Source organism: Oryctolagus cuniculus, chromosome 2 (assembly GCF_964237555.1).
Source record: "Oryctolagus cuniculus chromosome 2, mOryCun1.1, whole genome shotgun sequence".
NCBI classification, from domain to species: domain Eukaryota; kingdom Metazoa; phylum Chordata; class Mammalia; order Lagomorpha; family Leporidae; genus Oryctolagus; species Oryctolagus cuniculus.
Genome location: NC_091433.1, coordinates 58,127,224 through 58,139,736, shown reverse-complemented (window position 1 = coordinate 58,139,736; position 12,513 = coordinate 58,127,224). Strand labels below are relative to the sequence as shown.

At 34.6% G+C, this 12,513-nt stretch overlaps 1 protein-coding gene across 4 annotated transcripts in view; it reads right to left on the bottom strand.

Moving 5' to 3' along the window:
- WDR17 (WD repeat domain 17) overlaps window positions 1–12,513 on the bottom strand; it is a 105,920-nt gene that overhangs the window by 49,319 nt on the left and 44,088 nt on the right. For all 4 annotated transcript variants that reach the window (XM_051832508.2, XM_051832497.2, XM_070068306.1 and 1 more), the window contains 5 exons: window positions 12,217–12,447; window positions 9,918–10,169; window positions 7,003–7,125; window positions 4,473–4,657; window positions 1,513–1,681 (listed from right to left, as the gene is read on the bottom strand). In XM_051832508.2, coding sequence (XP_051688468.1) covers window positions 1,513–1,681; window positions 4,473–4,657; window positions 7,003–7,125; window positions 9,918–10,169; window positions 12,217–12,447 — 960 coding nt within the window. The remainder of the gene's footprint in view (window positions 1–1,512; window positions 1,682–4,472; window positions 4,658–7,002; window positions 7,126–9,917; window positions 10,170–12,216; window positions 12,448–12,513) is intronic.

Sequence of the window (12,513 nt, the reverse complement as noted above, 5' to 3'; positions counted from 1 at the left end):
GCAGCTCCACTTCTGATCCAGCTCTCTGCTATGGTCTGAGAAAACAGTAGAAGATGGCCCAAGTCCTTGGGCTCCTGCACCCGTGTGGGAGACCTGTAAAAAGCTCCGGGCTCCTGGCTCCTGGCTTTGGATTGGTGCAGCTCTGGCTGTTGCGGCCAATTGGGAGTGAACCATTGGATGAAAGACCTCTCTCTCTCTATCTCTCTCTCTCTCTCTCTCTCTCTCTCTGCCTCTCTTCTCTCTGTGTAACTCTGACTTTCAAATAAATAAATAAATAAATCTTAAAAAAAAAAGTGTGGAATGAAGTGGCAGGAGAAACTGAAGTGACTCCATATTGCCTGATGGCTTCATTAAAACAATAAATAAATAAAGAGGGGATAAAATTGGGGCACAGCAGGTTCTTTACTACTTTGGATGCCTGCATCCCACATCAGAGTGCCTGGTTTGAGGACAGGCCACTCTGCTTCTGATCCAGATTCCTGCTAATGTGCTTGGGAAGTGATGGATAAAGATCCTAGTACCTGGGCCCCTGATACCCATATGATAGGCCCTGGGCAGAATTCCTGGCTCCTGAGTTCAGCTTGCCACAAGACTAGCCATTGTGGGCATTTGGAGAGTGAAATAGCAGGTGAAGATCTCTCACTTCTCTCACTGTAACTCTGCCTTTCAAATAAAAATTTTTTCATAAAATATTTAAGGATAAGATTCATACTGATTATTAAGTGGTTATTAAATAAATATATCACTATTAGGAACATTAAGTAAAGTATTTATACATATATATACACACTTTATAAAGATAAAAATCCATTTTAATGTGTAAAATAATTTGTTATAGGGAAATAGCATTTTGAGAGTTAATGTCAAAGGTTTTCATGGACAACTCTTCTCTTCTGGATTGTACAGGTAGTGTGAGTTGCATCTTTCTGACATCAAAGAACAGATCCTATTATGCCATAGAAGTTTTTAATACTGGAAAAGTATTTCATATAGAATTACATGTTTACAATTTTAATTCTACTTGGTACACAAAGGATCTTCAAAAGTTCGTGGAAATTGCAAATTATCTTTTAGTTCGATTTTCCCATGAACATTGTGAAATACCCTCATGTAATCATTAATATTTATGAAACAGATGTAACAGAAAAAGTAATCTATTATAAACTCTGAAAATAGATTTATTATTTTCATAAATTTGATTCACATGAAAAATTTCAGGAAAATTTTTATAATGTAAAGTTGCTGTATCTTTAAAGGCATAGCTATATAAATATAGCTACAAATAGATGTATCTTTTCCATGTGACCCAGTTATACAAAAGGGCTCAGAAACAAAGTATCACCATATGTAGTATATTCTAGAACCTCTCAAAAACTGACCAACCAATAACATTGGTATTCACTTGCCTCTACAGTTATCTCAACAAAGACATCAAAAGGAAAGAAATAATATAAATGAAAATAAAACTCAGATAAGTAACTTAATTCTCAATTTTAATAAAATATTTCTTACCTGGAGCCCATGAAATGGAATAAATAACTCCTTCATTACCCGGAGAAGTATACACTGCTGTTAATGTATTTATATCCCAGACTTTTATAGTGCCATCAAATGAAGCTGTTGCTAAAAGATTTGGATCATCAGGTTTGAATTTGCAGTCAAAGATAGTCTCCACATGTCCCTAGGAATGTATTATGAAATGTCACAACTATCGAGAAAAATCTGTGTTATAATAAACAAACCATAATATCTGATCAAGTTGACACAAATACTGTGGTGTCTCAAATATTAATCCAATGATATATAGACAAACAAAATATACAGAAAATTGGATTTATCACTGTGACTGAATTTTCTCTATGCTATAATTTGCATTAAAAGTTGAGTCTCCCTTATCTGAAATGCTTAGAACCAGATGTGTTTCAGATTTCAATTGTTTTGAATTTGGATTTTTTTTCAGATTTTGGAATAGTCACTTAGACATAATGATATATGTTGGGCATATGACCTAAACCTAAACATGGAATTCACTTATGTTTTATACATACTTTAAACACACTGCCTGAAGGTAATTTTATACAATATTTTTAGTGCACATGCATCAACTGCAAACTGTCACATAAACTCAAGTGTGAAATTTTCCATTTGTGACAAATGTCAACATTGAGAAAGTGTCAGATTTTGTGGTATCTTGGATTTGGGATTTTTGGATTAGGGATGTTCAATCTATATTTTGTATAGACATGGGTTCTACACAATCACAACTGTTTAAGTCAGCAACCAAATACAAAGATGTTGAAATGTGCCATTTTTCAATTTCATCCAATACAAAGCATCTTTCTCTTATGTTTTAATGCATAAATAATATGCCAGTACTTTATGAAACAATGGACTTTTTTTTTTTTTTTTTGACAGGCAGAGTGGACAGGGAGAGAGAGAGACAGAGAGAAAGGTCTTCCTTTGCCATTGGTTCACCGTCCAATAACTGCCGCGGCCGGCGCCCTGCGGCTGGTGCACCGCGCTGATCCGATGGCGGGAGCCAGGTACTTATCCTGGTCTCCCATGGGGTGCAGGGCCCAAGGACTTGGGCCATCCTCCACTGCACTCCCTGGCCACAGCAGAGAGCTGGCCTGGAAGAGGGGCAACCGGGACAGAATCCGGCGCCCCGATCGGGACTAGAACCCAGTGTGCTGCCGCCCGCAAGGCGGAGGATTAGCCTAGTGAGCCGCGGCACCGGCCGAAACAATGGACTCTTAATAGTTACTAGATTAATAGTATAATAGAAGGCCAAGAAAAAACTGACTGAAACTCTCTAATGAAAATATTCCTTTAAAAAATAAAAAATAAATACTAACGACATACTTCAAGATTCCGTCATAGTTTTGGCATAAGTGAAAGAATCAAGCATGACACAATTATTACTGAGCAGTGTTCGAAAATATTTTAGCAATTCTATTCCTTGAGACTTGAAAAATTGTTGCCATTACTTAGTCATTTGGATCCCAAACACCCAGAAGACTATAAAGTGGTAAATACAGATGTGTGTGTGTGTATGTATCTTTAAAGTTACTACGAATCACTACGTGACTATAGGGAAATCTACAAAAAACTACTTAAATGGCTAGAGTTACAAGTTTTCTTCTTCCAAATATAAGGAGACTTGAGAAATTCTTGTAAAATATGTATTATGAAACAACTGCAACCATGCATAGATTTCAAAAAGTTTTCTACCAAAATAAACATATTATTGTTTCATTTTTCCTTTAATTTTTGAACAATGCTTGTATTGGAGAATAGGAATAGAAACTCCTATTTAAGCAGCAGAAATTATAAAATGTTGGAATCTAGGGAGGAAGTTTAAACACAGGGACAGGGCTTTCTCTTCTACAACTAATACAGTAAAAATAGAGAAGGAAGACTTTTAAAATCTTTGTACTTCAGTTAATGTCAGATTTCACAATCCTGGGCAACTGCAACACTGCTATAAATATCTTTTAGGTAAAAGGTTAGGGGAAAATATTTCAAGGCTTAGCAAGAGGGAAGGAAGACAAGTTGTTATAGTGACTAAATGTTCACCAAGCTTGAATTGTTCCATTTGGTCACTTCCAGTGTTAAGAACATATTCAAGACAGGGTCTGTCTGTATGTGAATTTTAAAATGTTATCTCACTGCCATGACTTCAAATTTTATTTTTGGAAACCTTAAAATTTGCAGATGATGGAAAAATGCATTTTTTTCCTGTTTTCTTCTTATCAGCAAGAAGATTATGGATGAAGAGCACAATGTTATAGCCCTTTTGTTAATTTTATTAAAGCAAACATTTAAACATAAGTACAAATTTTAGAATGTATATTAGTAATATTTTTCTATCTTATATAATTTGAAATCGTTGTAGATGCTTTAAATAGAGCAGAAGATCACAATGAGATGTTTCTAGTAATATTTTCAGCAATTTCAAATTTGGGGATGTGTTAAGATGTGAAAAAGTCTAAGGAACACAATGGCTGCTTGCTGTCTACTGGTAGACATTTTTAAAGTGAGAAAAGCAATGAAAATAATTTACAATTAAGTAACATCTTTTTAAGATTTATTGGAATTATAAATTTAACACAGACTTTAAGTAAAATATTAAAGTGTAGCTATATACTTGACAGAAAATCTACTGGATTCAAATTGTGTGATTTTTTTCTACTAGTGTAACTGTTTTATAGCTTCCAGTGGATGGGAGCTCTCTTTCTCTATATATATGTATATCTGTCTCTTTGCATCTCAAATAAAAATTTTAAAGTTTAATATTTAAAATTTATTTCTATACATTTTTCTAAAATCTTTAAACAATTAAGATAAAGTCTTGACAAAATCATTGCTTACAATATAATTTTAACAATATTCTTATACTGATAAAAGTAAATATCACATACTAGTTTACACAAAATAAGTACATGTAATATAAGGAATGACCACAGACATACCAAGTCCCTAAGAAAATCCCACTTCTTGGCTCCCATATCATAAAGTCCAACTCCACCATCCAAGAAACAGCAAACCGCATGACCAGGAGGAAGAGAAAATGCTTGATTCTGTGTCAAAACTGGTGATGGGACTGCTTCGCTGGTAGAGGATGTATAATGATTTTTGATTGGAGATTGGATTGGAACTAAAAAAGAAGAAAAAAACAAGTATTCATATCACCAGCTTCCAACTGGAATGAAACTATGGCCTTAATTTGTTTTAAATTTGAGAATGCGACTCAGTAAATCCTTAGGCAATAATTACATTTTCTGCCACATGAACACTGTGGCATAACCAAAGTAAATGGGAATATAAGCACAAATTGGATATTATTTTGAAGAGGCGTATAGAAGAGCAGATGGAGTAAAGGAGCAAAATGGATAAAAATTATTGTATGAAGAATCACAATCTGTTCAGAATATCTGGTTTGTATATTTCCCCATAAAGTAAAGCACAGCATGATTATTTTTTAATTATAATCTTTATTCAAAATACTGACATTGTAGCCTTAACCCTCCCCATAAACATACATAAATGTGAATTCTTTTCTTTCAAAGCAGGTAACTCTTTCCCACTAATATCCAAATCAGTGAAAAAAATTTTTAAATTTTGTTTGTTATATAAGTTTCATCCACTTTGCCCTTCAAATAATTAAGTAAATCTTAAAAAAAAAAAGCGGCATTTAATAGTAGTCGATTTGGTTCAATGAAATTTTGTTGACAGTCTGGTTAAAAATTCATATGGTCTATGACTGTGTTTTCTAATTTTTTATAACCTTTATATTTGTAATCCATTTGTAATCCTATTTGTAGTAACATTGTAATACATTTGTAACCTCTATTTGTAATCCATTTTTTGGGGGAATTTGTGTATATATATATATATTTAAAATCTCAGCTTTACAAGTGAGCTTGGTTATACTTGTCTTACACTAAAAATTGAAGACAAAAACCTGGAACTCAACAACAAGTGACCTGAAAAACATTATTCAAAAATGATTCTTGGGGCCAGCGCTGTGGCACAGTGAGTAAAGCCACCGCTTGAAGTGCTGGCATCCCATATGGGAGCCAGTTCAAGTCCCGGGTGCTCCACTTCCAATCCAGCTCATTGCTATAGCCTGGGAAAGCAACAGAAGATGACCCAAGTCCTTGGGCCCTGGCACGTGTGTGGGGGACTCAGAAGAAGCTCCTGGTTCCTAGCTTTGGATCGGTGCAGCTTCAGCTGTTGCGGTCAATTGGGGAGTGAACCAGCAGATGGAAGACCTCTCTCTCTCCCTGCCTCTCCTTCTCTCTCTGTGTAACTCTAACTTTCAAATAAATACATAAATCTTAAAAAATAAATGATGATTTTTATGTGCTTCTTAATATTTTCTGATTTATGTCTAATGGACTTGGGTTACCTTTTAATGAGAAAAATAATATATAAAAGAAAAGTATCTATGATATGTCAGTCATTTTAGGATACGGAAGTTACTGGCTACTAAATAAAGAAACCCACAAAAATGAAAAGAAGAATGCAGGATGCATAAACAACATGCAGGTCTCCAGTGTATTACTTCTCCATTGCTAATAAATCCACATCTGGAGTTTCCAAGCTGTAAATGTATTAGAACTCCACAGACAAATTTAGGTTGGAAAGGCTGGAAGTTATAACACAGAGAGTTTCTACAAGTTGCCATTAACCACTAAATTTGATATGAAAATAACTTTATTTTAATAACACTTGCTCTTTACTTAATATATTTTAAAGTTAGACAGTGGTCAATAAGGAGGAACCAATTACCTTTAATATTCAACCACTAAATACTCTACTATATATTTTTTATAATTCAAGCAAAATGCAAACAATAATAACCTTATAGTCAATTTATTTTTTACATTTAAGAAATTCTAATGCTAGGTATCCCATTAATTTTCCACATTTTTCTATAGCTTACAGATATCTTTTCTTAATTACAGAAGAAATGAGTGATAATCATAAAAATACACAAAAATAAATGATGATATAGGATATCTGTAATGCTAATTACTAACTCAGTGACAACAGGTGAATACATGAAACAATAGTTTAGATCTTATAACAAATATTTTGATTATTTTAGCTTAGTTATAGCTATAAGATAATATACAAGCCATATTTAAGATATAAAGTCCCTTGGTTTAGACTAGTCTTATTTAATCTCATCACTACTGGCATTTCCAACTTATTTTCACCAATATTTCCATTTAATCTTCATATCCAAAATTGAGATTATCTGAATATTCTTAGTAGCATTTATAAATATAAAATGGCTTTAAATATTTTCAATTTAGTAATATTATACATTTTTTGGCTTTCATGGTTCCTTTAGAAAACTTATTGTCAAATATTATTTTTTAAAATTGCTTTTAAGTAGCATTTGATACTATCTGATATGTTTAAATCACTATCAATAATTATAGAAAATAGGATAGTCTAACATATTAAAATTTTTCTGATAATTTTACATACACTTTTTTCTTGGTGGAGAATTAAGCACATGTAAGCAGTGAAATCCTGTTTTCTTTAATTTAAAATTATCAATAGGTGTTGATCTTGAAACATTCCAAATGCGTAGAACTCCCACTTGAGAATCTATTCAAATCAGAAAAAAGTACATGCTAAAAATTTTGCCTGAAATTACAATACCTAGATATAAAAATAATAGAAGCTTCAACTTTCAAGATTTTTAACATTTATTATTAACATCTTTCAAGTAATAATACTATAAAGTAGCACAATCAAAGAAACCATTGAAATACAATTGAATATTTACAGTTTTGGCAAGTTTCACTGTTTTTCTGTTCCAATCCCATTTATAGGGCTAGCAACTGCCTGCCTTTACAGCTTCCTCCCATAAAGATCACAACAATGTGACTACCAAAAAAAACACTTCACTGACATACATGTGTTCTAGGAAATCTAATTATGGAATTAAATAATAATTTCTGTTTTGAATGTTTGAAAACTGCTTCACTGTCCACTTTCAATAAAATAAGAATTGTTAAACACCCCCAAAGACCAATTAGGAAATTCTCTTCCTTCCAAAAATGTCACATTAACAGCCATTTAGCCTACAGTCTGGAAGTTCCTCAAATGATGAAACATGGAATTCTATGACCCAGTGGTTCCACTCCTAGGTAGCTAGTCAACAGAATGATAACCATATATCCATACAAAAGTTTCTACATAACTTTGAGTACTACTAAGATAGCTGACTAGAGGTGCTGGACACACATTCCTCTGACAAACAAGGGCCACAACAAAGAATAAACAGCTACTATTCCATTACAGTATTTGTGGGGTAGTGCTGCAGTGTACTGCAAATGAAATTCAAGAGGAATTAACAGTTCTCACAGGACCACAGTGGTTCTCACAAGAAGGTTGCTCTGAAAAAGCAAGATTAAACCTTCCCTGTTCTCTTGCTTAGCTTACTATGTGCTCTCTGCCTGTTCCATGTACTCCCACCACGAGGCCATCTGCCATAAGGGATTTGCCACATTGAGTGGATACCAGTGCCATACCTTAAATCCCCAAAAGTGTGAGCTAAATAAACCTCTTTATTCATCATCCACCCTAGATATTTAGTTATAATGATAGAAAATGGACTAATACATGAGTATATATCAGAGACACACATACTCTAACGCTATTATATCCTATTCACAAAAACTGAAATGTGGAATCAACTGAGGTGTCCAAAAAACAGAAGAAGGGATTATATAATATGTGGCATATGTAGATAGACAATGAGATACGACTCAGCCATAAAAAAGAATGAAATCCTGTCGTTTGTTTGTGGCAGCATGGATTAAATTGGAAGATATTATGTCAGGTGAAATGAGCCAGGTACACAAAGACAAAATCGTAGTAGAGAGAATATAGTTTATCTCCAATTTACTATGTACTTTATAGAGGGGGTCTGAAGGCTCCCAATACAAAGAAATGATGCATGTTTAAGAAGACAGAAATTGTAATTACTCCAATTTGATCATTAAACATTGTGTATACATGTGTGTGTGTGTGTGTGTGTATACTGAATTTCCATATGGTAGCCCATACAGATGAACAATTCTTATGTGTCAATTAAAAGTTTTAAAAGCCTTGTACATACATGCCCATTGCAGCATTATTCATAATAGCATTGATATGGAAACAAAAAGGTATATCAACTGATGAATCGATAACTAAAACCTGGCAAATGCTTTTAACAGATATGTATTAAATATAAAGGAATGAAGTACTGATACATGCTGCAAAATGTAAGAGCCTTAAAACTTTTTTTTTCCTGTAAAAGAAGCCAAAAAAGTAGACATATTGAATGCTTTGACTTGCATGGACTGTCTAAAACAGGAAAATCCACAGAAATACAAAGCAGATTAGTGGTTTACAAATGCGCATTTGTGCAACAGGGGCTGTGGAAAAGGAGTATTGAAGAGTGACTGCTATTGGGTACAGGGCTTGTTAGAGATGAGGAGAAGAGGAAATATTCTGGAATTAGGTAGTGATGATGATTGTACAATTTTATGAATATACTAGAAACCACTGAACTGTATACTTTAAAAATGGTTAATTTATTTTATGTTAAGTATATTTCAATAATAAGAATAAACATTAAAATGTTCATGCGTATTAATTATATAATGTAAAATTAAAGGCAATTAAGATACATAAAAACTATCTACACCCATGTACAATGTAAGAATTTAAGAAGTAAAAACATTTCTCTAAGAATGTTGATAGGATAAAGAATTTTTATGTATTAGTTTATATTAACCAAATATGGGGATTATTTATACAGTGGCTGACAGTGTACTATCTCTTTAGAAGCCTCTCTGAACTTAACAGTAAAAGTAAAAAGTCATTTAACTTCTAGCTACTATTCCTAAATTGTCTCATCTTGCCATATCTCATCATCACTGAGCTTTGCCATTGCTCTCATGTTAGGAGACCATTAACCATTAGGAAATCTAGGCATGCTTTTAATGCAAAGTCATAATTCCCACTGTCTAGGAAAGTTCAGGTCTGCCTTGGTATCACAGGCTATCAAATCACTGCTGAGGCTAACAGTGTTCCCATTCAGGCAAACTTTTTTTCTGGTCCGTACCTTCACTGACAACCAGCAATTCCTGAAATGTAAGCATCACAACACTCTTAATATTGCAGCGTATTTCCAGAAATTTCCAGAAACACAAGAATCTAATTTAATTTTTATTTCTCATTATGTCAATGATATATAGCATATATAAATGTAAACTGGGTATTTATCAAGATAGATGATAATATCTGAGATATATTAATAAACTTTGTACAAATTGCTACAATTTACTTGATTCTATTAAAGAATATACAGACAGTTCAAACCTGGATGATGGCAGTCAGCTTACCTCCAGTTACAAACATCCCAGGAGCACTGGGAACCCATGCTAAGCACTGAACAGAAGCTGCTGCACTGGGGAAATTAAATGTTGTTATGCAATAAAGTGATTCAGAATCTACTAGGCGAATTCCATAATGCAAATTAGCCACCAGGAGATAATCTATAGACAGTGGGTCCCATTCCAGGGCTGTAACTGGATCCTCTTCATCTGTTCCTTCAAGAGATTCAGGTCTCAGAACATGCTTCTGATTTTTATTCCCTTTAAAATATAAATAAAATTATTTTAAAAAATTCCTCAATTACAATCATACTAAATTTCTCCTTGTGTATTGCTAAGCTCTGAGAACACTGAGAATGCAAATCTGGCCTTTTGATACAGAAGACATAACTGACATATGGATGCAGGAGAATTTGTCAAAGTGAGGAAGGTCATATGCAAATGCTTTGCTTTTGCAATCTTAAGGTTCTTGAATAGCTTTCCTATTTGTTAGAAAAACTGCAAAAGAAAAAAAACACACAGATAATATAGCTGATTATGTCAACAATTACAAAGTTCATTGAGCTTCAGCAGCACAGGAATAGGGGAAACTTGTACTGAAATGAAAAACATCATATAGTGATTAAAGCATAGACTTTGGAGCTGGCTGTCTAGACCCAAATCCTAGTTTCATACTTACTGGCTTTGTGCTCTCGGCTAAGCTACTGGGCCTCTGTGTCCCTCAGTTTTTTTATTTTTGTAATGGATGATATGACAATACTTACCTCACAGGGTTAAACCTGTAATGATAAAGTAAATTCAAAGTATGTTATTACGAAAATTAAGAAGTACAACAAAAAAAGGAATGAGGGAGGGAGGCAGGGGTTTAAAATTTTATATATGAAATATATGGGAACTGGTGTTGTGGCATAGCAGGTAAAGCTGCTGCTTGTGACACCGGCATCCTACATGGGCACAGGTTCGAGATCCGGCTGCTCCACTTCCGATCTAGCTCCCTGATCACATGCCCAGGAAAACAGCAGAAGATGGCCCAAGTACCTGGGCTTCTGCACCCACATGGGAGACCCAGAAGATCCTAACTCCTGGTCCACTCCTAGCCACTGTGGTCATTTGGGGAGTGAGCCAGCAGATGGAAGATATTCTCTCTCTTCTCTCTCTCTCTCTCTCTCTCTCTCTCTCTCTCTGTAGCTCTGACTTTCAAATAAATAAATAAATCCTTTTTTAAACAATATATAAGAAATTTTAAAAAATAATAAAAATACCTACAATCTAGTAGAAAAATAACCTAAAAACTATAAGAAATGAACATAAAAATGATTAAATGAGTTAGTTTACTGAAGTACTTAGATCAGGGTGAACGGCGCCGCGGCTCACTAGGCTAATCCTCCGCCTTGCGGCGCTGGCACACCAGGTTCTAGCCCCGGTCGGGGCGCCGGATTCTGTCCCGGTTGCCCCTCTTCCAGGCCAGCTCTCTGCTGTGGCCAGGGAAGTGCAGTGGAGGATGGCCCAAGTACTTGGGCCCTGCACCCCATGGGAGACCAGGAGAAGCACCTGGCTCCTGCCATCGCATCAGCACAGAGCGCCGGCCGCAGCGTGCTGGCCGCGGTGGCCATTGGAGGGTGAACCAACGGCAAAGGAAGACCTTTCTCTCTGTCTCTCTCTCTCACTGTCCACTCTGCCTGTCAAATAAATAAATAAATAAATAAATAGATCAGGGGCGTGCATTACAAACAGCACATCCACATTTATGGTTATTTCTTTCTCATTCATTTTATCATTTTTATAATCACAATTTATACATGAGTAGTGAAAGAAAAAAAAAAAAGAAACTGCTACACCACAGCGCCAGCCCCCAGGTTATTTTCTGAATAAGTGTGCAGAAATAAAGAAAGTTGGGCATCTCTTCATCCGACTATTGTTTCCAGCCTTTGCCTATTTTCTTGCTGGACTATGATCTTTATACTTATTGAACTTTGTATTTAGTGGGGCCAATAATCCTTTGACTAAAATGTAAATTAAAAATATGCTTTCTCACAAATAATAAATAAAAAATAATTGACAAAAGGTAAAAATTTGAGACAACTGATTGATTTGCTTCAAAGAAAAATCTGTACAATTGAACTGAATATATTACAGTGCCTATAATAAAGGTTCCTTCAATGCAGTATTTGAAATCAGTACAATGCAGTATAATATTTTCACAAATATTATATAAAATTTTATTCCTTTTGGGCTTATACTTTGCAAGTAAGAAATTATGCATGATAATAAAATATAGTTTAAGAGACTTCAGTAATTCAATTCTTACCTGGCTGAAAAATTGATAGACTTCCATCAATATGACCAAACACAACTTTTCCTTTTTTCTGGGTATGCCACCTGAATATACAGATATCAGACAAGAAGCTATGGGCTTCCTTATGTACAGTGACTCCACTATCTGGTCCTGATATGGTCCAAAGGAACAGTGGACCTCTGTGGGAAATAAATGCCACAGTATCATCTGCATTCCAGCACCAGCTAAGACAGGCAGGTATCCCTGGAGTAAATTAAACATAGGTATATAATAAGGAGATGAAGCATAATTCTCTACCATTCAATAGTG